This window comes from Leopardus geoffroyi, chromosome C1 (assembly GCF_018350155.1).
Source record: "Leopardus geoffroyi isolate Oge1 chromosome C1, O.geoffroyi_Oge1_pat1.0, whole genome shotgun sequence".
In the NCBI taxonomy this organism is placed as follows: domain Eukaryota; kingdom Metazoa; phylum Chordata; class Mammalia; order Carnivora; family Felidae; genus Leopardus; species Leopardus geoffroyi.
In genome coordinates this window covers 8,609,030-8,636,231 of record NC_059328.1, presented here as the reverse complement: position 1 = coordinate 8,636,231, position 27,202 = coordinate 8,609,030, and the positions used below count along the sequence as shown (strand labels likewise).

The 27,202-nt window shown below is 56.8% G+C and overlaps 1 protein-coding gene across 5 annotated transcripts; it reads right to left on the bottom strand.

Annotated features, from left to right (window-relative positions):
* Positions 1-205: 205 nt before the first annotated feature.
* CC1H1orf167 (chromosome C1 C1orf167 homolog) lies at positions 206-24,800 on the bottom strand. Of its 5 annotated transcripts, none has more exons than XM_045475635.1 (22): positions 24,630-24,780; positions 23,066-23,142; positions 21,028-21,190; positions 18,863-20,091; positions 18,618-18,661; positions 18,265-18,454; positions 17,490-17,626; positions 16,124-16,218; positions 15,508-15,694; positions 12,486-12,661; positions 11,753-11,921; positions 9,946-10,132; positions 9,688-9,842; positions 8,753-8,961; positions 7,483-7,627; positions 5,672-5,869; positions 4,709-4,967; positions 2,019-2,106; positions 1,745-1,907; positions 1,404-1,539; positions 1,017-1,127; positions 206-528 (listed from the first exon to the last, which is right to left on the bottom strand). In XM_045475635.1, the coding sequence occupies exons 3-22, from the start codon at positions 21,107-21,109 to the stop codon at positions 319-321; spliced, it is 4,170 nt and encodes a 1,389-aa protein (XP_045331591.1). In that variant the 5' UTR covers positions 21,110-21,190; positions 23,066-23,142; positions 24,630-24,780; the 3' UTR covers positions 206-318. The 5 variants fall into 5 exon arrangements, with proteins under 5 accessions (XP_045331591.1, XP_045331592.1, XP_045331590.1 ...); XM_045475636.1 differs by lacking the exon at positions 24,630-24,780 and adding an exon at positions 23,576-24,561; XM_045475634.1 differs by lacking the exon at positions 23,066-23,142.
* Between the last annotated feature and the right edge of the window lie 2,402 nt (positions 24,801-27,202).

Here is a 27,202-nt window from a genome sequence, read left to right as displayed (position 1 = left end):
CAGGGGATGCACAGAAGCTGGTTCCTGTCCCCGTCCCTGCCTGCTGGTCTTCGCTGGCTCAGCAAGGGTGGGGGTGGGTGTCCAAAGAGCAGCCTGATGGCAGAAGAGGCAGGCACAGTCGTGGGTTACCTACCCTCTTCCTTCCCAGGGTGGCTGGTTGAGGCAGAGGGGCAGCCCTTAGGAGAGGCTGAGCAAGAGAAGCAGCTAGGGCCAAGGAGGGTGTTTTATTGTCCCTCAGAGCTCTGTCCCCAGGCTGTGGGATGAGTGCCTGGTGGCTTGAGCCTGCACTCCCCGGATGGGTGGGACGTGGTTCCTTCCTTACGAAGGCTGGGCACAGTTCTGTTTTTCTTTCCATGGGAACAAGTCACAGCTGCAGCTGGGCCACTTGCCCCGCCCACGTCCACCCCAGCAGCTTCCAGCCTGCTCCCAGGGCTCCCGATGCCCGCCTTGCTCCGAGGGTACCGGGCTGCTGGTGGCTCCTCTCTTCCGGCCCCTGGCTGCCAGCTGTTGGCACCACTTCTCAAAGGCCTGGAGCCAGAGAGGAGAAAGGAAAGGCTATTTGGCCCCCTCCTGGGTCAGTGCTGTCTGTGCTAGGCGAATGCCTGTGCTCAGCTCCTTCTGTCCCCAGAGGGAATAGGAGATCCCTCCCTCCGCCCCAGCTACTCAGCCGGCTCTGCCCCAGGCCAAATGCAGAGGCTCAGAACAGCTCTGATCTGTGATCTGGGGAGCTGTGTTCTAAGTGGGGCAGATGAGGGAGTGGGCACCCGGGGACCCATACCCAGCGTGGGCTAGCGTTGAGTGGCAGCTGTGCTGTGACTGAGCCTTGTTCCCACGCTGAGTGGCAGGGTAGGACTGGGCTGAGCACATGGCCAGCAGCCAAATCAGAATCCAAGCTGTGTTTTCTCAAAGGAACTCCTCCCGGGGAAACGAAGGGGCCCCCAGCTCAGAAATGTCCGAGTGTGGCCCTAGTTTGGGAAGGCCTGCCGGGGCGGGGGGGGGGGGGTACCCTCCAGTACCTGGGAAAGGACCCGGCCGCCTTCCTGTTGCTGCAATCGCCGAGCCGCCCGCAGCCGCAGGACTCGCCGCCGCCACACGCGCCAGGCCCGCTTCAGGTGCCACTGCCTGAGCTGTGGGGACAGGTGGTGAGGCCCCAAGCTGGCCCGCCGCCCCTCTGCCACGTCTTCCCCCTACACCCCTGCAGCACAGGACAGAGGGGCCGTGATGGGGCGGGGACGGGGGTATCCCCTGAGGTGTGTTAACGCAGATCCCGTCGCCTGACCCCACGGATGCAGACCAAGACGCTTCGGGAGACTTCATTTCTAGGGGTTAGGGTTGACGTGAGATGAGCTGGGAGAGCAGCACAAGGCTGGGAAGGGGGGGGGGGCGGGGCTGAGCCTGCTCACCAGCGTCCGTGCCAGCTGCTCCTCTTCCTGAGCGTCCAGCCAGTGCTGCCATGTTGCCGCCAGGCACCTGGCCTGCTGGGAGCCCTGGAGCCGGCGAAGCAAGGCCTCAAGGTGCCAGCGCTGCAGGTATCTCCTCCTGGGGGGGTGAGGCCCTGCTGAGCACCCCGACAGCCCAGACCATCACGAGCCCTTCGTGACCAGGTAGAAGGGCAGCGCCGCGGATCCCCCAGGATCCTCCAGGAATGAGCGCCGGCCAGGAAGAGCCCAGCTCCGGCCATGGCTCAGGCAAGCCCCGGGGCCCTGCCGCACGCACGCACGCACGCACGCGCAGCTGATCTTACCCTAGCTGCCTCTCAGCGGGCACGCCTTGGCCTTTGAGGACACTGGCCTCAGAGCCGCAGTCCCCTCCTGGTTTTCCGCGCGGCGGGCCCTGGGCCTGGCCGGTGCGTCCAGGCCACTGCAGCTGGACCTGGAAGGCACGGCAGAGGGGAGGCTCTCTGTCACCTGGAAAGAAGAGGTTAATAAAGAAGAAGTACACAGAACGGATTTGCCACCTTGCCGGAAGCTGATTTCCAGGCCTGCGAGGTGATGGACCCCAGGGGCAGGTCTCCTTACTCTGAGCCCAGGACATTTCTCTCTGCTCCTTCGGTCCACCGCGGCCGTGGTGCCGCGTTGGGCTGGGCCGCGTCCTGCAGCGGTGGGTCTGAGGGAACAGCCGGAGAGCAAAACCTGAACCCGAGGGGTTTGCACCCCCTGGCGCTCAGGCGACCTGGCAGGATCCTTTCCTGTCCTGCCCCAGAAGCAGGGCCTCCCGCTCTCGTGCGGCCCTGGGCTCCCAGGGGGAGACGGAGAAGGTGTAGCATGGCCATCGGTACACATTACAGCCTCTTCCCCGTTCTCCCCAGCGGGGCTGGAAATTCAAGCTGGAGGGCAGGCCAGTAACAGCCTCCACCTGGTGACAGCGTACCGGTGCCAGCACAGCCTGTGAACAGGTTGCCCCCCTCCCTGCCCCCACTTAGGCTTTACAGAATGAGATTACTTGTCTGAGGCCCCCTGTCTCGGGAGCAGTGTGACTCCAGAGCCTGAGCCCCAGCTTCTACTCGACTACAGGCCAGGGGCTGTCCGAAGGCCTCTGCACCATGAGGTGGCAAAAGACCTGCTCGTGTCGACGGGGAGGGCTGCCTGGCTGCGTGCGTTCATGTGCTAGAAAGGAGAGGCCTGGAACCAAGCACCCTAGTTCTCATTTACTTTTGGTTTCCATATGCCTGTTTCTCCACCAGCAAATGGGATCCCCGCCTGCCTTTGCCGATAAGAATGGAACGACAGCGAGTTAATTTATTGATTTTAAATGTTTATTTGGAGAGAGTACGTGCATGTTCGCACGAATTAGGGAGGGGCAGAGAGCCAGGGGGAGAGAGAATCCTAAGCAGGCTCCACGCACAGGGCAGAGTCCAACACGGGGCTCATCTCATGACACTGGGATCATGACCTGAGCCGAAATCAAGAGTCAGGCGCTTAACCGACTGAGCCACCCAGGCACCCCAGGATGTTAATATATTTAAAAAAATTTTTTTTAATGTTTATTTATTTTGGAAGAGAGTGCGGGCTAGCAGGAGAGGGGCAGAGAGAGAAGGGGAGAGAGAATCCCAAGCAGGCCCCAAACTGTCAGCGCAAAGCCCGACGTGGGAGCCGATCCCGCAAACCTTGAGATCATGATCTGAGCCAAAACCAAGAGTCGGATGCTCAACTGACTGAGCCACCCTGGCGCCCCCGGAATGTTAATATTCTTAAGCGCACTCTGAAAATAAAATTGTGACACAGATCTAGAAATAAAATACTCTGAAACCCCAGAATCTGCTGTTACCGTAGCCCTATACGTGTGACTACACAGATTCTGCAAATAACCAAGCTAGCCCCTTATTCCATTTAAAAAAACAATTTAATCTTTGTTCTTAGACTCTTTCTAGAATTTATTTTATGCTTCCTAGCATTCTGAAACAGGATTCTTGATGATTCCAATTCCTTTTTAGGAACGCTAAGTGTCTCGCCAGTAACTCTGGGGCTGTGTGTCCTCCAGTGACACGTCCCAAGGCTGCTATGCTGTGTTATTCCTTGTCCCCGGCTCTCACTGTGGCTTTGAATCAGTCCTGTTTGCCATCAAGCTCTTGTTGCCATTTGCTAGTGTCAGAACTGCTTTTTTTCTTTTAAAGATATTTAAAATTGAAAAAATTATTTTTTAAATGTTTTATGTTTTATTTTTGAGAGAGAGAGACAGCACACATGTGCGACCTGGGGAGGGGCTGAGAGAGAGCGGGGGAGAGAGAGGGAAAGCAAGAATCTCAAGCAGGCTCTGTGCTGTCAGCACAGAGACAGACGAAGGGCTCAAACTCATGAACTGTGAGATCATGACCTGAGCCGAAATTAAGAGTTGGATGCTTGGGGTGCCTGGGTGGCTCAGTCGGTTAAGCGTCCGACTTCAGCTCAGGTCGCGATCTCGCGGTCCGTGAGTTCGAGCCCCGCGTCGGGCTCTGGGCTGATGGCTCAGAGCCTGGAGCCTGCTTCCGATTCTGTGTCTCCCTTTCTCTCTGCTCCTGCCCCGTTCATGCTCTGTCTCTCTCTTTCTCAAAAATAAGTAAAGTATTAAAAAAAAAAAAAAAAAAAAGAGTTGGATGCTTAACCGACTGAGCTACCCAGGTGCCCCCCCCCCCAAATTTTTCTTTATTTTTAAGTAATCTCTATACCCAATGTGGGGCTCAAACCCACAACCCTGAGATCAAGAGTCACGTGCTCTACCGACTGAGCCAGCCAGGTACCCACAGAACCAACTGCTTCTGGTCTGGAGAGTGACTGACTGGTGGTTTATCTTTGGGTGGAGAGGGTTATGAAAGAAACTGTTTTTTTCCATTTATATTTCCTGATTTCCCCATAGTGACCATGCGTAATTTTTCCAATAAAGAATAAAAAGGACTTGCTAGTTGCTCCTGTTCCCCTGCACCCATCTAGATCTAGGTTGCACCGTGACATGTATGAGTTTAGGTGCCCGTCTCCCCGGTAGATGGTGCCCAGAGCATTTGTCTTTGGGGCAGATCTGCACTGGGCTGGCACTGGCTGATGGGCCCAAAGATGGCAGTCTTCCAGAGCCAGGAGACTGTCCCACAACCAGGTAGGGGTGTTGTCCCCAAGGTCGGTGGGCCCCCGGATAAGCATCGAGCCACGCTTGCCACCTTGGGCTGAAACAAGCTGATTGTGAGGCCACTGGCCCTCAGGTCATTTTTGGACCTCCCACCCCACCTAGGCTACCTCACCTGCTTCCACGGGGCTGGAGTGTCCATCAGTGCTAGGAGGCGCCCTCTGCTGGCCACCCCGGGCCGCTGCCTGCGGTCAACCGGGCAGGCCTCCTGGGCCTCTGCCTCCGGTGGTTCCAATTGCCCACTGAGCAGCACTGCCCGCCACTGGGCCCAGCAGGTCCACAGGAGGCGTCTGGACGCAGCCTGCCGGAACTGGGTGATGGCGGCTCCCTGGACACGGCCCCTGGCTGCTGCCTGGGCCCAGGCCTCTAGGACCCTGGGAGAGAGGCGGGAGCCCATGTTTGTGGTGGGCTGTAGGGAGCCCTCCCCTGCCCCAGGCCAAGCCCCTGCCAGTGCTCCTCCCCTCATCCCTCTTCTGGGGAGATCCCGGTTGGAACAGACACCGAAAGCTGCAGAACATCACGCGCCGGGGAAAAGCGCCCCGTTGAGGGGACAGAGAGTGGGTAGTCCTGCGGCCACACTGCTCCTCCTCCTCCTTCACAAGAAAGAGCACTGTCTGTTGAGCACCTGCTGTGTTTCTGACCCCTGAACTGAGCATTTGCGTGCAGTATGTCTATAAGGCAGGCCTGTTCTCTTCCTTTGACCTTTCAAGTTAGAGACTTGCCCAAAGAGGGGTCACACTGCTGGGAAGCGCAGGTCTGGAATTGGACCCCAGCACTAGCCCCAGCGGCTGGGATCACCCCTCCCTCTGACCCCCGCCTCCGAAGCCCCGTCACCAGCCACCAAATACCTTCTACCTGTGCCCCAAACAAGCTCAAGACCTCAAAAACAAGCCCAGTGGGAAGCACAGTGCGGGGCTGCCCGTGGGCCGTGGGCACCCACCTGGCGTTCAGCTTCTGGGCAGCATGGGCTCTGCTGACTCAGCGTGGGTGGGACCCATGCACCCACCGCGTCCAGCACAGAGCTGCTCTCTCTTCCGCCAGCTGGCGGGCTTTGCAGCGCCGGCCCAGAGCCACTCACCTCCTCAGCTGCCGGTCCGTCGGGCCCCCCCGTGCACGGCTTCTCCGGTGGGTCACGGGGGCCCAGGCTTTGGCTGCTCCGGCTTCCCGCCACATGGAAAATGTGGTCCCCAGGGCCCTTCTCAGGCTATCCCGGAAGGCTCTGGTGGCTGGGAACACCCCTGTGTCTCTCACAACTCCACACGGGGCCTGGAAATGGCTGCAAAACAGGAGCAGAGGAGGGGCCCTGCGGGCTTTCAGAGTCAGAAGTCACAATTCAAAATCACACCCGCAAATCCCCTCCACAATGTCAGAGGTAATACGTGGTTTTGCACATACAACCCTGCACCTTAAAAAAACGCACGGACCCTGGGGCACCTGGGTGGCTCAGTCGGTTCGGCATCCGACTTCGGCTCAGGTCATGATCTCACGGTCCATGAGTTCGAGCCCCGCGTCGGGGCTCTGTGCTGACAGCTCGGAGCCTGGAGCCTGCTTCGGATTCTGTGTCTCCCTCTCTCTGACCCCCCCCCCCACCCCCGCTCCCTTCATGGTCTGTCCCTCTCGGTCTCATAAATAAATAAACACTAAAAAAACTAAAATGCACGGACCCACGTGTAACAGGTCAAAGTGCTGGCTTTTAAGAGCTGCTGCACGGCAGGGGCTCTCCGGGAGGTTGCGGGAACCCAGCAGATGTGGGGTCCAGTCCCAGTCAGTCCCAGTGCGATCGGGGGAGCAGCCAGGCCTGGTCTCCCTTCACAAGCCCACTCCGGGGCAGGAGGTCAGTGAGGGGAGCACAGCATCCACTCCAGGAGGGGCCAGAAAAACGGTGTCCACTGCTCAGGGGTGAAAGCCCAGGAGTCAGCCGCTCGGCGGTCTGTGGCCGGCGGCCCGTGTGCGGACACCGTGAATGTCGGGGTATTCGTGGCTGAACAGTGGGAAGAGGCGTCATCTGCCCGCTCTGCTTTTTTTTTTTTTTTTTAATTTTTTTAACGTTTTATTTATTTATTTATTTTTTTCAACGTTTATTTATTTTTGGGACAGAGAGAGACAGAGCATGAACGGGGGAGGGGCAGAGAGAGAGGGAGACACAGAATTGGAAACAGGCTCCAGGCTCTGAGCGGTCAGCACAGAGCCCGACGCAGGGCTCGAACTCACGGACTGCGAGATCGTGACCTGGCTTAAGTCGGACGCTTAACCGACTGCGCCACCCAGGCGCCCCAACGTTTTATTTATTTTTGAGATAGGGAGAGACAGAGCATGAACAGGGGAGAGTCAGAGAGAGGGACACACAGAATCTGAAACAGGCTCCAGGCTCTGAGCTGTCAGCACAGAGCCCGACGCGGGGCTCGAACTCACGGACCATGAGATCATGACCTGAGCCGAAGTCGGCCGCTTAACCGACTGAGCCACCCAGGCGCCCCCCGCTCTGCTTTTAAATACGCACGAATGACGTATAGGCGTTTTACTAGAACATCTCTGTTCAAGATTTCATTCCTTTGGCAATGGTATAGAGGAGAGCCTGCCTGTGTTTGAACGACACGTGGTATTGGAGCACACGATATGGTGGGTGTTTGAGGAGCTGAATTCCCCCATCTTTACCGTGTCCTCTGAAACCAAAGACTGACCCGGTCGGGAGTCGGAGATCTGGGGCTCATCAGGGCATCGGGTGGAGTTAAAGGCTTGCCACCCCCCCCCCCCCCACCCCACCACCACTCAAACAAAGCAGGTAATAGAAGGTCGGTGGTCATGGCTCTTTGGCTCCTTCTGGGCTCTCTCCCTGCTTCTTCCAGAGAGGGTGTGACCCTCATCCCCCTACCAGCAAGGCCCACCCACCTCTGCAGTAGGGGCTGCTCTGGCCGGGCCGCTGTGCGTCTCCGATGAGCTGCTGCCCGTCGCCAGTCCTGGAACACGGACCTCCTCAGGCCCTGGAGTTGGACCTGCACCCACTGCTGGTACTTTTCGCGCAGGAGCTGCCGCCCTGTGGCCAGAGAGAGAGGCTGAAATGCCACTGCGTGTTCATCCCAGCCTCGCCCCTCTGGCCCCGGGTGACTGTGGGGCCCTCCTCAGCCAAATGCAGACAGAGGAGGCCCCCTAACCATTGGGGGTTATGGGGCGCCTGGGTGGCTCCGTCGGTTAAGCATCCCACTGTGGCTCAGATCACGATCTCGCGGTTCGTGGGTTCGAGCCCCACGTCGGGGCTCTGTGCTGACAGCTGGGAGCCTGGAGCCTGCTTCGGATTCTGTGTCTCCCTCGCTCTCTGCCCCTCCCCCGCTCATGCTGTGTCTCTCTCTGTCTCTCAAAAATGAATAAAGGTTAAAAAATAGACAGATAGATAGATAGATAAATGCTTCGGTTACAAGTGTCCAGTGATGACCAGATCAACCCAACTCGCTGTTTTTCGTTTCTTGGCAATGTTTAGGAATCAGGAGAATTCATGTTAAAATCCAGACTTCCAGCTTTTCTTTGAAAGCTAGGTCTGACAACACCGGGACAGCATAACAGGGCAGCAAGTGGGCCGGAGCAGCAGCTGTCCTCAGTGAACAGGACAGGGGTTCTCCAGAACCACCGGGTCCCCACCTGCCAGCCCATCGATACGATGCATCTGTGCAGTGGGAAGCCTCGAAAGGGGCCCCCAACGATCCCCACCTCCCATGTTGGGCTCTGAGGGCACCATGACTCAGTGCTCAGACCCATGACTCCTGAAGGCCAGGTGAGGATAATGAGGATGAGGACGGAGGCGAGGACGATGGAACATCCGCGAGGAGCTGGGTTCTGAGCCAAACACTGTGCATGGATGGTCTCCTAGTGTCCCCACAACTGCCCCCTGAGGAGGGTGCTGCTCCGATTCCCATTTTCCAGCTAAGTAAGCTGAGATTCGGAGAGGTTAAGTGGCTTGTGTAAGGTCCACACAGCTGGGGAATGGAAGGGCAGTGTTCCCAGTGTCCACGCCCCCAGGTTCTGCTCTGCCCCTCCCCATCCCGGGTGAGCTGTGTGGACGTCCCATCACCGGACTCTGTGCGGGAGGACACAAAATCCCGGGTCGCCCTGATGAGCCCTGGCCCTTCTCTCAGCCTCGGGGGCCCGGACCCAGGCCCTGACTCACTCTGCCAGCAGCCGTGCCAGCGGTGCAGGGCGCCCCGGACCAGTGTGCGACCCCGGGCCCGAACGCACCGCTCTGCCTGCAGCCTCTGCGCCAGCCGCCGCCGCCACAAGCCCAGCGCGGCCCTGCAGCTCCGATCCCAGGCCCAGCCAACAGCCAGCTCTCTCTGGGCCCCTTGGGCTGTTGCCCAGTGGTTCCAGCCGAGAAGGATGCTAGGAAGCGGAGAGCCCACCCTGAGGATGGGCACGGCCACCCCAGGCTCTCCCAGCCCTCCCCTCCCTCGGGAGCTTCAGGTGACTCTTCTCCCTGTTTCCGTCCTGGGGGAGGGCGGGCTGCTGGGGGCCGGACCGCTCAAACGCTACTCTGAGTGTCACGGTGACAGGCGGTAGGGATCAAATGGGATCCTGGACCCCAGCGCCAAGTCCTGGGGCTCAGCCACTGGTGACAAACATTGCTATGTGCCAGGTACTGTGCTAGGGGATTACAGGCCCCTACCTTGTCGATTCCCATTGGAGTACTATTATTATCCCTGAACAAATGGAGAGACGGAGACTCAGAGGGGTTAAGCAACTTGCCCAAGATCACACAGCCAGCCAGCAAGGGGCAGAGCTGGGATTAGAACCCAGGCAGACCGACCCTTAATTAAGCATCGTGCTACAAATGAATAAATGAATGAGCCACAGCTACGAAGTCTCTGGGAGAAACGATTACCCCGTAGAGTGCCTCAGGCCCCCTTCCCTGTCAGCAGGGCAGGCCAAGAGGGCAGGAGACGTCCAGAGGATCTGAGTCTGGGGGTGTGAGATGGGAGCCCTCTAGGATGCAGACCCCAAAGGGATGCAGTGGTGAAGGACAAGGACTGATGGGAAGGGGGCTGGGAGACAGGATGTCTATGGAGTGGCGGGCAGCATGGCTCATCCATCAAGGGGAGGGGTCCCTACCGCCTCCGAAGAGTACATCGGTGCCACCTCGCTGCCCTCCGGGACTGCTGTGCCCGCACCTGCCAGAGCAGAAGGCACCGCCTCTTCTGCTGCCGCCCAGCTGCCCACACAAAGCTCAGCCGGAGCGTCTCCAGGAGGGTGGGGGCCCTGGAAACCTGGGGAAGGAGGGATGGAGTCCTGGATCCCCGGGCCCCTGCTCCGTCCCCACCCTTTCCTCCCACCTGCCACCCTAGCCCATCCCCACCCCCGGCCCCTCACCTTCTCTAGTGAGCTTCGGGGTGTGCTGCAGCCCAGCAAGGCCTCCCCCGCCGGGATGCTGCCCAGGAGCTCCGGGGCCAAGGTGGTCCTGGCACTGTCTGATGGGGTGCCTGGACCCCAGGCCCTCAGGCACCAGCCTTTCAGGATACGCCGAATCATCTGCTGCCGCATGCCCTGGAGGAAGGAGCTACAGGAAGGGGCAGGTGAGTCCCTGGGCCCCAAGCAGGTGCTACCCCCCAGCTGGGTCCCTGCAAAAGCGCTGAGCTGGAAGGGAGCCACCGCGTGCCAAACAAAGGCTAGAGCACCACCTCTCAAGCCAGCTGCACGTGGGACTCTTGAGGAGTCCTGGGAAGTACTGAGGCCCATTGGGATCCCAGCCCCAGAGTCTCTGACTTAACAACCTAGGTGCGGCCTGGGCTTCCTAATTTTCCCAAAGCTCCCAGAGTGACCCTCGTGAGCCTCTCGGGCTGAGACCACTGCTACACCTGCATCACCTGGCTGATCCCTGCCACACTGCTGATGGGTATGGAGCTGCGCCCCAGGCCCCAGGCCCCCAGATTCAAGAGGCCACAGGTATAACCACTTCTGCCTCTGCTCAGTTAGGAAGACAGGGAAACTGAGGCCTGGTGAAAGGTCATTTCCCCAAACTCCAAATAGCAGAAGATGTGGGTTCCATATACTCATTTTATTTTCTTTCTTTTCTACAATTATTGTAATGTTTATTTATTTTTGAGAGAGGGTGTGTGTGCACATGCGCAAGCGGGGAAGAGGCAGAGAGAGTTGGAGACAGAATCCCAAGCAAGCCCTTCGCTGTCGGCACAGAGCCCGGCGTGGGCCTTGAACTCAGAGAGATCTGAGCCGAAATCAAGAGTCAGACGCTTAACCAGCTGAGCCACCCAGGCACCCCCAAATGCTCCTTCTAGGTCACAGGGTAGCCCCAGCTATGTTGTAGATAGATACGGACTGCTCCCTGATGCCCAAAGGGTAGAGGATGGACTAGAGGAGGGAAAGCTGCCTTCTGGGAGATCACGGTGAACTGACTTTCCTGAGAGTTCTAGGGGTACATTACAAGAGACTGAGGGTCCCAGTGGACCAAGCGGGCGGGGGATAATGGATGCTAGGCATGTGGCGTTCAGTGACAGAATTCTTATCCCTACAACTGTTGGTTTACATTCCACCTGTCGTATCATCGATGCAGCTGGTCCCTCCTGACCCCCTCCACTCCCCTCACCCACCACGACCATCCCGGGGACTCTGAATCCCGGCCGCGACTGTCTTGTGGAAAAGCAACGGGGACCCTCTTGCTCCTACTTCACGACGTGATTTAGAGCAAGCTGTTCGACCCGTGGAGCCTCAGTTTCTCTAGCTGTATAATGAGGCAGATAGGGGCACTTTCTCCCTTACAGGATTTTTCCCATGCCTCTGACGTGCCAGACACTTGCCAGGCACTGGGGGACAGAGGTGAGACACACACGGTTCCTGCCACCCGGGGGCTCCCGCCCGGCCGGGAGATGAGCAAGAAACCGACCTCTCTCATCAGGGTTCCAGCCCCTCGGGGAGAAGTCTGTGTTTGTGTCCCCTGCTACCCCGTGGCTCCTGCAGCTCTCTGCTCCATCACGGCCTCCAGGTCCCTGGGCCACCTCCCCCCAGTCCCACACCTGCTGGGAACCACAGTGTGCCACGGGGAAGAGCGGGGTCTGGCCTGTTCCCTATGGGGCACTCCTGCCAGTGCTGGGCACTGCTCACGTGCCCACCCTGTACGCATCCCCCAGGCCCAGCCCCGGGCCACAGGCTCGCGGACACCTACTCAGCCTTCCGACGCTGGGAGAGCCGCGTCCTCCAGAGCAGCAGCGCCCGGCGGAGGGCCAGTCTCCGGCAGGCTTCCTGCAGGGAGCTGCCACCTTGCACCTGGGCCATCGTCCCCAGGCCTTGGGCTGTGGCCACGCCAGGGGCTGAGCTGCAGAGGGCCATGTTCCCTGAGAAGCAGTCGAGGGATGAATCAGTCCCGTCCCCAGTGACCTCCTTCCACCCAAATCTGTTGGTGGAACCCACGGCAGTCACAGAGGCTGTCACAGAGGCTGCTGCCTCACCTCCCCCTGCCCCTCCTGAGGACCCTTCCCCTCCCAGGCACTGCCTCCTCCCACTGCCTCCAAATCCTCCCCTCAGAGGCCCCATCTTTCCCTTTCAGATTTTGGGGTGGGGGACAAGGTCTGTGTGTCCCCCAGACCAGGAGCTTCCTGAGAGCAGGGACCACATCCCCCTCTGGTAGAAGACAGAACAAAGTCCCTTGTCCAGAGAAGCTCACGACTGGGGGTGAGAATGGGGCCCAGCCACAGCCTGCCCACTCCGGGGACCCCGCCTGGAGTCCATCAGACTGCACCGTCAGACTGCACCCCCCCCAGAAAGCTCCCTGCGTCACCATCCCCCATCCCAAGAAGCCATCGGTTCAACTGGGGCCCATCACAGACGGAGCTTAGGTGACGCTGTTTGCTGGGGTGGGAGGGAAAGGGAGCCCCTCCGCCCGCCACTCGCTTGCTCACCTGCCTTCTGCCGGCAGAGGGACAGCTGGGTCACCTTCGCTCCATCTGAAGCCTGGAGCTGCTTCATTCGCACCCACTGCTGCAGACATATCCTCAGGGTCCTGGCCCGACGGTGAGCCAGGCGGTCCCGGTACCGGGCCCCTCTTTGCACAAATTGCTGCCAGGCCCCAAAGCACCTGGGGAGCCGAGAGAAGGTGCTGGTACTAAGAGCGATGATTGCAGCAACAGCCGCCTGCCCCACACCGCATCACCTCTCAGAGCCTCAGGCTTCCCGGATGTAAAATGGGGCAGCTGTAAGGACTTACTGCGCCACCTGCTCAGGCCGCCACACCCGGGCCTCTGGGTGCCCGGATGGCCTCGGCAGCCTCCTGCCCGGCCCCCTGCAACGGCTCTCCAGACAGCCGCTGCTCAGTTGCCAGAGTTATCTTTTTCAAATCTCAAACGCGGTCAATCTCGCTCCCCTGCTGAAATCGTCCGGTGACTGCCCCCTTGCTCTTAGGACAAAATGTCAGCTACTCTGCACGGCCCACAAGGCCACGCAAGGTCTGGCCCCGGCACGGCCCCCACCCTGGACCACGGGGCTCCAACTTGACTGGTGTCCTTTGCGCTTCTCATGCTCCTCCGTCACAGGCCTTTGCCTGTGCTGTTCCCTCGCCTGGAGCTCTCCTGCCGGCTCTCCCTCAACTAACCGGCCAAGCACCCAGCCTCACGTCTCCGCTGAACCCCAGTCTAGCTCAGCAACCTTCACTCAAAGGTCTCATGGAAAACTGCACTTGGCGGTGTGTGTGTGGGGGGGGGGGGGGATGCCTGGGTGGCTCAGTCGGTTAAGCATCCAACTCTTTTTTTTTTTTAATGTTTCTTTTTGAGAGACAGAGCACGAGTAAGGAAGCAGCAGAGAAAGCAGGCTCCAGGCTCTGAGCTGTCAGCACAGAGCCGGATGCGGGTCTCGAACTCACCAACTGGGAGATCGTGCCCTGAGCCAAAGTCAGCCGCTTAACTAGCTGAGCGCCCCAGCATCTGACTCTTGATTTTGGCTCAGGTCGTGGGTTTGAGCCCCACATCTGGCTCTGCACTAACTGTGGAACCTGCTTGGGAGTCTTGCTCTCTCTCTCTCTGCTCCTTGAGCTCTCTCTCAACAAACAAACAAGCAAACTTAAAAATATATATATGAAAAATGAAAACCGTACTGGGGAGACATGCAGTCAGCAGGATGCAGACATCGACGGGTTAACTCTATTGGACCAGCGGCCTGGTTTCCTCAACAGATAACTGCAGAGAAAAAAACTAGAGGGGACCCCATAATGAGGGGCGCCTGGGCGGCTCAGTCAGTTAAGCATCTGACTCTGGATTTCGGCTGAGGTCATGATTGCAGGGTCGTGGGAGAGAGTCCGGAGTCAAGCTCCATGGTAAGTGTGGAGCCTGCTAAAGATTCCAGCCAACTTTAACATGTTGCCTTTCTTTCTTTACTTTTTGAAGGCAATAGATCATATTTTAAGTGAATCTAATGAACATTGCAAATTCTAACACCTATTTTATGTTATTTTTAACGTTTATTTACTTATTTTGAGAGAGAGAAAAAAGCACGAGTTGGGAACGGGCAGAGAGAGAGCGAGAGAGAGCGAGAGAGAGCGAGAGAATCCGAAACAGGCTGTCCCTGTCAGCTTGGAATCCAACCCAGGGCTCGAACCCACAAACGGTGAGATCATGACCTGAGCTGAAGTTGGAACTGAGCCACCCAGGCCCACCCCCCCCCCCAACATCTATTTTAATTTCTTCAAGTACTCCAAAGAGAAAATATTACATTTAATGTTTCAACAACTAGTATTTTCTATAAGTAGTCTGTGGGCTGTCAGAAAAAAAGTCCCCATTAATCAAGCACTATTTGGGTACAATAGAAAGAAAAGAAACTGATTCTTTAAAAACACAGTACAAAGTTTTGGCGTTTGAATGAATGTCGGCCTCTTCTGGGTTGTCATTTAGGAAGCTGGACATGTATTCTGGTGAGTGACCACCCCTCAAAATATTTTGTATTTCTTATTTTGGAATCGTTTTCAAAGACTGTAACATGTGGACTTTATTTAGATCCCAGTTCAAACAAACTATAAGAGAATGCATACCTATAAAAAACAATTGAACATTTGAATGCTGACCAGATATTCTCTGGTGTTAAGGAATGACTGTCCATTTTTCGGGGTGATCGTGGCATTGTGGTTACGTCACTGAAAAGAGTCCCCATCTTTTAGAGATGCTACAGAAGTACTTACGGATGAGACGCTATGATGTGGGGGACCTGCTTTAAAATAACGTAGGGGGAAACAGTTGGGGTACAGATGAAATGAGTTTTTAGGAGGTGGTTTTCTTGAAGCTGGGTGATGGGGACCCTGGGGTTTAGTATCTATTCTAATTTTTAAATTTTATTTAAAAATTTATTTTTTATTTTTATTTTTTTATTTTTGAGACAGAGAGAGACAGAGCATGAGCAGGGGAGGGGCAGAGAGAGAGGGAGACACAGGATCCGAAGCAGGCTCCAGGCTCTGAGCTGTCAGCACAGAGTCCGACGCAGGGGCTCGAACTCACAAGTCACGAGATCATGGCCTTGAGCCAAAGTCAGACACTCAACCAACTGAGCCACCCAGACACCCTCTCTCTCTCCTTTTGTATAAGATATAAATGTCCCATAATAAAAGGTTAACCAGAGAAAACCCCTCTTACAGATCTGTGTTCCTTCCTTTCACAACACTGAACTCAGCGGGACTGGAGCACACCCTCTGTGACTGCCATGGTTCCACCAGGATGGCGGGGGGCAAGACCACCACTGAGCTTTGCTTTGGACCAAATCCCAGCGTTCCGGGGAGATGCCTTCGGCTCTCAGCAAACCGCAGCTGTTTTCATTTCTTATTTTTATCACTGTTTCTGGATACCAGGAGTCAAGAACGGACTCAAAGAGTACCTCCCAGCTGCGTCCCAGCCTCTGCCTCCAGGAGAGGGGTCCCCACTCCACATTTCTTCCCCTTCTCCCTACCTGCCGAGCCAGGCTCTCTGCTGCTGGGTGTCCAGCGAGGCCATCTTGGGTGCATCTGCAGCATGAGAGCACCAGGCCTGGGGGGGTCTCCCCTTCCTCTGAGTCCTCAGCGTGGCCCGGGAGGCCTCTCCCTGGACCCTCCTCTCCTGCCTGGCCCATTGCTTCTGATGGCACCATAAGAGGAAGCCTGGAAAGCGAGGACAGAGAGCAAGAAGAGAGAGTGAGTGAGAGGGGAGGCTCAGGGACAGGAGGCGGCCATGTTGCTCCCCATCTCTGGACCTCAGTTTCCCTGTGAGTGAGGGATGTCTGAGGGACTTTCTGGTTCTGCCACGCAAGCCTGGGCTGGACCTGAACTAGCATCGGTGGCACCAATGCAGGACGTGCGCCTCTCATACTGTGTGTCCTCCAGCTGGCCACTTAACTTCTCTGTGCCTCAGTTCCCCATCCGTAAACTAGGCACAGTGCCTCGCCCGGGTCCCCCAAGGCTCACATGAGATCATGTCCAAAAAGCCGTCTGAGTAGATGCTCAGCAGACCTTCGCTCAGGACCCCCTGCCCTGCCCAGTGTGGGGGCTCAGCTCCCTCTCCCCTGCTTCCCCCGCAGGCCCATGGCTCACCAGCCAGTTGCTGCAAGGCCTGAAGCATCTGTACTTCTCCATCGCCTCCATCTGGTCTCGGCCAGGCTCCCGCCTCCTCCCTCTGACTCCCTGGACTGAGAGTAAAGTTGCCCAGAGAGAAACCGATGCCCAGGCATCAGAGGGAGAGCGCACATGCGCTGAGCTGGCCCTCCCCCACCCCCTTCTCATTTCACCCCGATTATCTAAGCAGTCTGCAGGGAGGTTCTGTTTCTGCTCCCTTCTCTTCAGTGCTATTTGGGCTCTTGCAACAAACGTGTGTTACAATAAATGTTATCAGTGGGGCGCCTGGGTGGCTTAGTTGGGGGGTTCGAGCCCCGCATCGGGCTCTGTGCTGACGGCTCGGAGCCTGGAGCTTGCTTCGGATCCTGTGTCTCCCTCTCTCTCTCTCTGCCCCTCCCCTGTTCACACTCTGTCTCTCTCTCTTAAAAATAAACATGAAATAAATAAAATAAAACAAATGTTATTGGAATAATGATGTCAAGCACATCTAGTTAATTTGCAAATGAGGAAAAAAAAAAAACCAACACCCCTATGGTGGAAGATTGAGGGAAGAGAGAAGAAAAGAGTCAACTTGAATTCCACCGCTCCAGAGATAAGCACGACCTGCTTATCTTAGCATGAATTGGGGGGGGGGGGTGTGTGAAATATTTACTTATGTTCACTTTTAACAGCAGTAAAATACACCAAACATAAAACTTAACCACTTTAACCATCTCTGAGTGAGCAGTTCCATAGTGCTAACTCATAGAGCAACAGATTTTTCCTTCTGTACTGTTTCACGTGCAGAAAACATATCTTACACACTATTTTCATTCTCCCCCCCCCCCCATTTAGCGTCATCATAACCATTTTTCCTTGTCAGCAAAAATTCCGTGCAAATACCCGTGAAACTACTTCTAGGAAGGGAGTTACATGGGGAGAGGGATGAAACTTTCAACCATTTGGAATGTTCTTCAAAGCAAGCACGCGTGACTGTTATAATTAGAAATAACACCAATAAAAGACACTAGATACGAAAAATTTACCAAAAAAGAACGGGGAGAAAATTTTAAAGTCTTGACAAACGTCACACGGAACGGTTGCCAAATGCTCATCACGTTGTTAAACCGTAATTTTCTCAATCGCTGTCGGGCATTTAGGCTGCTTTGAGGTTTTTACTAGTATAAATACTGTTGCAGTGGACATACTTGAGCAGAGATCTTTGTCCACATCTGCTGGTGTCATCCTCGTTCTCTTGTGGGGGAGTCGAGAAGGGGACACTGAGGCAGGAAGCGGGGGGGAGGGAAGGCCACCAGCACTGCCCAGGCCACACTGACCAACTGACTACTGGGGTGTCCCAGACTACCTGCTTCTCCAGGCAGGGTCTGCCACTGGCTCCCTTCCTGAGGGGCTCTGGCCTTGGCCCGTCCCAGACGGTGGGGGTCCCGGCCCAGCCTGGATGCGGGGCTGCCCTTGCTTCTGCTGCAGAGCCTGGTTTCTCCACTGGGGCAAGAGAGAAGGGAAAGAAGGATGTGGGCCATAGCCTCAAATGTGCCCCAATGGTGGACAGGAGTGGGACATTTCTGTGAGACTCCAAAGTCTCCAGTCTTAACCTATAGACTACCTTGGGAATTAACGAATACGTGGAGAAATGCAGCGCTTTCCTTGGGGGGCAAAACCTGGAGATGGGCCCTCCCAGGGCACTCCTTTCCCAAGGAGGGAAGACCACAGACGCGCCCTCCCAGTCCTGGCTGGCTAACGGTTAGAAAAACATAGCAGCTACTCATCTGGCAGAGTGCTTGCTATGTGCTAAGTAGGGTCCTAAGTCCTTTGTATTTATTAATTTAACCTCACCACAATCCTGAGAGGTATGTACTATTATTTTTATCCCATTTCGGGGCTAAAGACACAAAGGCACAGAGAGGTTAAGTAACCTGCCCAAAGCCACGCAGCAAAAAATTTGTGGAAAAAAGAAAGTAGCAGAGGCTGGATTTAAACTCGGGCAGAGCTGGGTCAGGTGTCTGGGCGGGCCACCATCTGCTGTACTGCTGATCACTCAGGAGGTATAAAACAGGTGGCCTCCTCCCCAGACATACCAGCCTTTCATCACCTCCCCACGGCCCAACCTGGAGGCCCCGGACCTTTCGGAAGCTCTGGGCCAGCAGGGCCTGAGTGTGTCGCTTCCATGCCACCTCCAGCTGGGCCTCCCGGAGCCGCAGTGCCCACCGAAGCGCCCGCAGGCCCCTGCGCAACAGCCGCCGGCGGCCCAGGGCCACCGCCGCGGCCACGGCCCGCCGCTTCCGCACCCGATGCCACCAGGCTCTGAAACATCTGAAACACCCCCCAGCAGGGACAGGGTGAAGGAAGTCCCCTCCTGCCTTAAGTCCTGTGTGGATCTGCCCCCGCCCAGGGCCTGCCAGGCAACTTGGAGAGCAGCTGTCCCAGGAGTGTGGCTGGCATCCCCCCTCCGCACCCCCACAGCCCATGGCCTCACCGGGCCGTCCCGGACTCCAGGCTCCCAACGTTTCGGGCTTTGTTCTTGGAAAGCAAAAGAACAGGACGCGGTTCTCAGGCTGAAGAACAAGCAGGACGGGACACCAAGCCTGCCTGTCCCCGGCCTCCCTTCCTGGGGGCGGGGAGGGTAACAGGGGAGCGGCGGCCAGCTGGCAAAGGGAATTCCTGGGAGCACTCCTGAGGTCCCCCGGCTCCCCCGCCCGCCCGGCCTCCTCTGGCCTCTACCTGCAGGGCGCTCCTTGCTGGGGCTGCATCTGGTGGGCAGGAAGCTGTCCTCTCCTGCAGGGCCACCTCCCTTCCTTCCTGCCCAGGTGGGCCGCCCCGGGCAGCACTGCAGCACGCTGCAGAGCACGGTCTGGCTTCCCTGTTACCCACCCCTGGAGGGAGCCGGGGGTCCTTCTTCGGCCTGCTGCCATATGTAGGCCCCGGGGAGAAGTTCTCTCCTTGCCTCGCGGGGTTGGCCAGAAGGGCCCCCTGCTTAGGGCCGAGGAGGTCCCCCATCGGCATCCTCAGCGTGGCCTCCGGTGACGCAGGCTTACTGCTTGCCCGACCGTCCGAGAGGCCAGCCTGGGCCCCCTGTGTCCCTGGGAAATCCGCAGTTTCCCTGAGGCCTCGCACGGGTTTCTCCCTCCCCTCCCAGGATGCAAGAACAGGCTGGCCGGGCTGGCGGTGGGCAGGGAGGGCCCGGCCACTGCTGGTCCCGGGGTCCCGGTGAGCAGGGCCTGGGGGTTCCTGGGAGGCCCGGCACCCGAGACAGGCGACCTCGTGCTCCAGGTGTCGCACAGAGGCCAGCAGCTGGTGCAAGGCAGTCTGGGATGGGGCCCGAGCCTGGCTCTGGACCGGGACAGTCAGGTCCTCCAGGGTGAGGGGCTCCCCCATGAGCCTAGGGGGCCAGTTCCCCAGGACACACCAGGGTCCGGAGCCTGGAAGTGTGTGCCCACTGAGAGAGGCGAAGCCTGCAGCGGGCTGGACGTCTGGGCAGGGGGTGTCTGTGCCCAGCCACCGGGACTGTCTCAGGCTGGAGGGCGGGTTAGCCAGCGACGCTCGGGATAGAGGGCTTCCCTGGGGTATCGGGTGGGGCCAGAAGCTGCCCTGAAGCTCTGACCGGAGGCGGGGGCTGAGGTGACTCCTGCCTTCGGCCAAGCTGGTCCCCCTTATGCTCAGGTTACTCTGCTGGACGACAAGTGCTCGGGCTCTCCCCTGGGGCCTGCCGGCCGGGGTCTGCAGGTTGCTCTGCTGTTGCAAGCCTGAGTTCACCAGCCGGCCAGCTGTATCCTTCAGGACGAGGCTCGGGCCGTCCAGGTTGGTCTGGACCCGGCAGGGCTCCTGGTGCCGCTCTGCCCCCGGGGAGCGTATGGTGGCAGGCCCTTCCCTCTCAGCTGGGCACTCGCGCACCCACCGGCCATGTCTGCTGCCCCGGCCAACACCTCTGCTCTTCGGAAATCTCCGTCGCTCTTAAGAGAGGACAGAGTCGTGAGCCGAGGGCGGACGCAGTGGTCAGTGCTCGGGTGGGCTGGGGGGAGCGGGTCAGAGACAGGATGCCAGGCAGGAGGGGGCCAGGACTGAGGGGTGGTCTGACTCGGTGCCTGGCTGCAGGGAGCAGGGCTGGGGTGCGAGGGGGGAGGAGGGCAGAGGGAAGCAGGGGGACAGTAAAGAGGCTGTTGAGGGCATCCCAGGTGAGAGAGGGCAGGGCTGGGATCAGGGATGGGGGAGAGAAGGACGCGGAAGCAGGTCTGCCGTGGAGGCTCGGGGCTGGGGGGCTGGGGGCCGTGAAGGAAAGAGAAGAATCAAGGATGACTGATTCCTGGCTTGGGCAGGGGTGATGGGGAAGCAGCGCTGGGGTCAGGGCCAAGACCCACACAGCAAACAGCTGCAGGAGAGCTGCTCTGGGTGACTCAGGGTGGGGCTTAGTCTCCCGAGCTCCCGGGGCCATTCGTCAGCCGGAGACCAGGAAACGCCTGGGGACCTAGCAGCTATACTGGGCCATAGGAGGTGTGCATTTGAAGACAGGAACTAAAGCCCAGAGAGGTTTGGCAACTTGCCCCACAGTCACGCAGCTAGGACTTGGGAGAAACTGGCACGTGCATCAGAATCTGAATTTGTCTGGGGGCGGCTTCCAGCCTTGGCTCTGTAGCCAAGCGCCTGAGCAGGGGGAGGTGGGGGGGGGGGGGGGAAACCAGGCCCACTCCTGGTCCTCCTCTTCCTGGCCTCACTTCCTGACATCCTGACTCTCCCTCCGTCCCAGGCTAGGAAGACTTCGTCCCAGCCCAGCTGGCCCTGTACGGTCAACCTCTGGAATTAGCGAGGCCCTGGGCTGGCCTGGCGGAAAAGAAGCTCTGGGCCAATAGCGAGAGGGGACCCTGTTCCTGCCACATCCAACCCAGACCCACCAAGCCTCTTGCCTGGCCTCAGGGGCGTCGCAGGCCTGGGGGGCACATTCTCCTTGCGGCTGGCGTAGTGTCTCAGCTCCATGGACTCGAGGGCAAAGCCAAGGTGGAGGCGTCCTTGGTCCACACTAAGGCCAGCGGTCTGGCCTGTTTGATCGGATAGGTCCTGAAGGGCAAGGACAGGATGCCCAGCTCCCACCGGGCCACACCCCAGCCCTGGCCCACATCGTACCCTTCGTCAGCACCTCTGCTTGCCCTGGGGCTCAGCCCCAGCTGTCCTGGTCAGGCCCCCACACCGCCACCTTCCCCTGATGATTTTCGAACATCCTCCAGTGCCCCCTCCTTCTAACGCTGACCCCAGACCTCTCTGTGGCCCCTGCTTCCCAGACAGCCCTCCTGGCGGGGGGTGGGGGGCTCTCTCAGACCACTTCCTTCCTTCTCCCCACCGACCCCAGAACACTGCAGCCCAAAGCTGAACGGGACTGAAAACAGTCCAGGCCCCGTCCCCTCGTTCCTTGAAGGTTTCAGCTCTGGCTCACTGTGGCAGTCGCCAACACACGCCTCAGTCCTTGGCGATCTCACCGTCCACATGGCTGATGCCTCTCACTCCTGGCCTGCGGAATCCTTGACCTCTTCCTTTCCTGCCATCTTGCCCTTTGTCCCACCTCAGCCATCCGCTCCCATGGTGCCCCCAGGCTCTAGCATCCTAAATAACTGTACCTGCTCCAGTTCTGGAGCCCACCCCCACTTTCTAGTGCCCCATGCCGGTGGTCTTTCCCCCATCAGACCCCATCCTCTGGCCCCACCACCTCTGACTGTCCCTTGCTGCTTGCTGTCTCTCCCTTCCCTCCACGTAAAAACACCCGCTCGCACACCTCGCCCCTGGACCGCGCCCCTCCTCCCTCTGCACAACACTGATGACTGGTTTTCACCCTTCTGCTGCACCGGCAGCCTCGCTCCAAATGACCGCCTTTGATCCCACGTGGGTGCAAAGGCTGCTGGAGAATGAGACTAGTTCTCTCCCCCCTCCCTCCTAGATGCCAATTCACACTTTGCCCTCTGTCCTCAAACCCCTGCCACCTCTTCTCCCCTCCCCTCTCCCCCCGGCAGACCTTACTTTCTGTTGCACTCACAAAATAGGGCAACAGAAGAGAAATGCCTCCGTGTTCCTTCCTGGCCAGCTTCCAGGACACAGCCTCCCCCCCCCCCCGCCCTCCCCCCAACTCCCCGCCCCATCCCGTGCGGTCCTATTCCCAGGCTGACCTTCCCCTGCACTCTGGGGGCCATCCCATCTCACCTCCCCAAGGAAAGCACCCAGAGCCACCACTGGCCTCTGAGGTGCCATTCTGGACATCAAGACAGGCACCCGTGACCCCCACAGCCCCACGGCAGACTCAGGCCCGAACGTGGACACAGAGCTTGGGGGGTGGGACACAGGCTATGGTGGGTCAGGGCCATGTCCTTGCTTCCAGAAACCACTCCCCCATCAGTACTTCCCCCTTTTTTACAAGGCCATTCCCATGAGCACTTAAGCAGGCGGTTATTTCTTCCAACTTTATAAAACAGAAAGCAGGGGCGCCTGGGTGGCTCAGTCGGTTAAGCATCCAACTTCGGCTCAGGTCATGATCTCACGGTCCATGAATTCGAGCCCCGCATCAGGCTCTGTGCTGACAGCTCAGAGCCTGGAGCCTGCTTCAGATACTCTGTCCCCCTCTCTCTGTGCCCCTTCCCCACTCACACTCTGCCTCTCTCTCAAAATGAAATAAATGTTAAAAAACAAAATTAAAAAAAATTAAAAACAGAAAGCAAACCCCCCACCCCCACCCTTCTTGAGCCTCAGGTCCCAGGTCATCTCTCCCTCCCACCACACCCAAGTCCCCCTATTTCTCTCCCATCTCCAACTGCTGGCCTCGCTGCACTCGGCACCCCACCCCCACCTGCCCGAGGCTGCTTTCCTCCAGGTGATCCCCGAGACATCACACCCCTGGCCGGCCCTGGGTTCTCTTAAGGCAGCAGCAACAGCAGGACAGTTGTCACTCACTCATCTTCCTGGGACCCCTTGCTTCCCTGACTCCAGGATGCTCCCCCTGGGTATCGAACCAAACGCAAAGGGAGTCACTTATATCAAGAACAGAATGGAGACAGGTCAACGCAGGTGCATAAAGGACACTTAACCTAACCTTACAGGAACTCACAGCTCTTCTCAGAAATCAGCAGAGGTCACCAGCCAATCCCCCAACCGCCAAGTCTGTTCATGCCTGTTCAAGTCTCTCTGGACGTCCTTGTCCCCCTGACTTAGCCACCCTGATCCAAATAAAAATGACCACTAGACACCCAACCAGCTCTAAAAGCCAGATCACTGCCGTATTTATCCCATAAAAACCCTTTACGAGCAATCGGAACTCCTTGCTTCCTGAGCCCTGAGTTTCCTGCCTTGCAGGTTGAGAGCCTTGCAATTACTCAGGCTTCCTGCTTTTACTCAATATGCTGAGTTTGGCTTTTGACTGGGTTTCCTTTCCTCCCTCCTGCCTGCCAGCTCCTTCCCAGTCACCTCTGCTGGTTCCTCCTTTGCTGAGCTCTTGCCTTCAAGGCCCCACAGCAGGGTGCCTGTTACGTAAGTAAAGTTGTCTTGGAACACAGCCACATGTAGTGGTTTAATGGCTTGTCTCTGGCTGCTTTCTTGATACAATGGCAGAGTAGTTGCAACAGAGACCTTATGGGCCTCAAAGCCTAAAGCATTTACTCTTAGGCCTTTACGGAAGTTTTCTGATCCCTGTCCTGCATCATCTGGCCCTCAGTTACCTTATCGACCTCACCCCTAGACCCCCTTGCTCTCTCTGCTCCAAACACACCAGCCTCCTTGCTGTCCTTCAAAAATGCTGTGCATGTTGCTGCCCCAGGGCCTTTGCACTTGCTGTCCCCGCTGCCTAGAACTGTCTCTCCCTCTCTCCTTCAAGGCCTGCCTCAAACGCAGCAGTGAGCCCTTCCATGACTGTTCTCCCAGACTTTAGCACCCTCTCCACTCTGTCCTCTCTTTACCCTTCGTGGTTTTTCTCCATGACTTGCCACCACCTAACAGACTAAAGAAAGTATTGTTTGCTCCTATCCCTCCAGGGGTCTATGAGCCACTGTTATTTTTTTTTCCCCTGCAGTATTTGCAGCACATGCAATAGTGCTGGGCACATAACAGGGGCTTCTACACCGTGGAAAACGAGCGACTGACCGTGGTAAACATCATGCAGCTTTAGGAGACACCTTGTCATTTAACCCTAAGAACTAGAGATGAGGAAACTGGAACTTAAAGGGGCTCTGTGCCCGGCCCAAAGCCTATAGCTGGTCAGTGGCTGCAGAGGGGCCACGGATGGAGGAGGGGCTAATTCCAGGCGCATGCTCATAACCAAGACCACCTGCCCCCCACCTCTTTCCAAAGGAGATCTCAAACAGCTCAACTCACAATATCCCTACCTTTAGTGTCCTCGCCCCGTGGCTGGGTTCATCTGTTCATCTGCGTGCTCCTCACTCCCACCCTCTGCTCCCTGGCTACCCACCCCCATCCCTGTCCAGTTAGGGACATCAGAGCCTCCCTCCTCTTCCCCCCAAAGAACCGGTGGTCAGTGCTCCTGGCCTCTGGGACCCGTCCCCCGGGCGTCTGTCTTCCTCAGGTCCTCCGCCTGGTCCGGTTTGAACCTGGAGGGGACCTCCCGCGAGGGCTAACGACCCAGGCGGGTAGGGTGCGGGGACGTCAGAGAACTCGCGGAGCCTGGGGGCTTGCGGGCGGTTCCACGGGTCGCGAGCGTGGCCGCAGGTTCCCACGCTGTGGGCTACAGGGCACGAGCGGAGGCCGTGCTCTTCCGCCAGAGTCTCGGCTCCGCCCCTCATCCGGGGACTGAGATCCAGCCTCGTGGCTTCGTGCAAGTGGCTGGCGTGCGGAAGACAGGCCAAACTGGCCGTGGCCGTGTACCGCTGAACCCGCCCGGAGTGCACCCTCCCCACTCCTCCAGTGCCTCGCGAGGCCCGGTCCCACTGCCCTCTAGGCATTTTCCACCTGCGACCTTTGCCCATGCTGTTCCCTGGGAGTCCTGCCTTGCCTTTCCACCCTCAGTCCAGATTTCATGCTTTCTCCTCCCCGAGATGGGAGGGCAAAGAGCCCTCGGCCTCCGGGCAGGTGACCGGTGACATACCTGGGTGCTGCAGTTGTGTGCCTGAGGCAAGTCCTTCGATTCTCTGACCCTCAAGCTTCCCATCGGCAAAAAAAGGGTGTGGTAACACCTCCTCTACTATGTCACAGGTTTGACGTGAGAACTTAATAAATAAATGCCAAAGAGCTTCTTAAAGTGTAAAGCAATTCTTAAAGGAGGGGGTATTTATTACTTCCTGAGTCGGTGTATCCGACATTTCCTCCTAAACCTGGTGGATGGAATGTTTGTTATTTAGATCTTGGTGTTCTTTGATCTCAAGTAGTACTTTATGCCTTAAAGGCAAGTTGGTCTGATACTAATTTAGTAAAGTTTTCTTTTTTAATTATTTTTTAATGTGTATTTATTTTGGGGGGAGAGAGAGACAGAGTGTGAACAGGCGAGGGGCAGAGAGTGAGGGAGACACAGAATCCGAAGCAGGCTCCGGGCTTAGCACAGAACTCGAGGCTCCGCCCAGAGCCGGACACGTGGGACACAAACCCTCCAACTGAGAGATCATGACCCAAGCTGAAGTCGGACGCTTGACCAACTGAGCCCCCAGATGTCCCTAAAGTTTGTTTTTTTGTTTTTTTTTTAAGATTTATTTTTAAGTAATCTCCGCACCCATCGTGGGGCTTGAACTCACAACCCTGAGATCAAGAGTCCTGTGCTCCACAAACTGAGCCAGCCAGGCTTTAACTTTTTTCATTCTTGTACTTTCAGCTTTCCTGTGTCCTTATATTTTAGGTGTGTCTTTTATTTATTTATTTTTTTTTAATTTAAAAATTTTTAATGTTTATTCGAGACAGAGAGCGAGAGAGAGAGTGAGAGAGAGAGAGACACACACACGGAGTGTCAGCCGGGGAGGGGCAGAGAGAGAGGGAGACACAGAATGTGAAGCAGGCTCTAGGCTCTGAGCTGTCAGCACAGAGCCCGACGTGGGGCTCGAACTCACGAACTGTGAGAGCATGACCTGAGCCGAAGTCGGATGCTTAACTGACTGAGCCACCCAGGCGCCCCTAGGTGTGTCTTTTATAAACACAATAGAGCTGGAAGTTCCTGGAAAATCATTTACAAGGTATGATCATGATGTGTATCTATGAAAACATCTATTTTTGTGTTAGCTAGTGGTCAAACTTCATGTTTCTTTCTTCTCCTTTCTTGCCTTTTGAAGAGTTGCTCACATAGCAACAACAAAAGAGTTGATCAAGGCTTTCTTTTTCCTCCTTTTTTCCCTCCAATGGTGTCTTGGAAATCACACATTCTACTTCTATTCTTTCAGTGGTTCTCCAAGACATTAATTTAACAAAGCCTAAAGTTAATCCAGTGTTTACTCTCCTTCCAGACAGAAAAGGTCTTTATTACACTTTGTCCCTGGTGAGCTCCTCCTGAAATATACCAGCATTTTTCTGAACACTAAACCACGTTTACTGTTTCCTTTGTGTATGGCAGATCTTCCTCATGGAAAAATGTCCTTCTTCTACAAGAAGATTCTTTATACGTTTCTGTATCAAAGGTCTGTTTGTGATAAACCCTATTGTTATTTCTCTGAATAGGCCTTTATTTTTCTCGTTCCTGAAAGATAACTCCTAGTCCACAATTTCAGGTTTATGTTATTTTTCACATCACTTTGAACATATCGTTCCCTGTCTTCTGACTCCTTTGGATGCTGTTGAGACATCAATTGCCAGTGTAATTGTCATTTCTTTTAGGACAACATCGTTTCTACCTGGTTGCTTTTGGGATTTTTGTTTTTTAATTAAACATTTTTTAGGGGCACCTGGGTGGCTCAGTCAGTTAAGCATCCGACTTCGGCTCAGATCGTGATCTCACGGTCTGTGACTTTGAGCCCCGCGCTGGGCTCTGCACTGATAGCGTGGAGCCTGGAGCCTGTTTCCGATTCTGCATCTCCCTCTCTCTCTGCCCCTCCCCTGCTCTCTCTCTCTCTCTCTCTCTCTCTCTCAAAAATAAATAAACAGGGGCGCCTGGGTGGTGCAGTCGGT

Excerpts from the sequence above, each read along its gene's own strand:
- CC1H1orf167 (XM_045475635.1), bottom strand. The coding sequence starts at position 21,109 with ATGGAGCTGAGACACTACGCCAGCCGCAAGGAGAATGTGCCCCCCAGG. Across the intron at positions 11,922-12,485 it reads CCTCTGCCGGCAGAAGGCAG|GGAACATGGCCCTCTGCAGC; the intron begins GTGAGCAAGCGA and ends ACTGCTTCTCAG. Across the intron at positions 4,968-5,671 it reads ACGGACCGGCAGCTGAGGAG|GGTCCTAGAGGCCTGGGCCC; the intron begins GTGAGTGGCTCT and ends CCTCTCTCCCAG.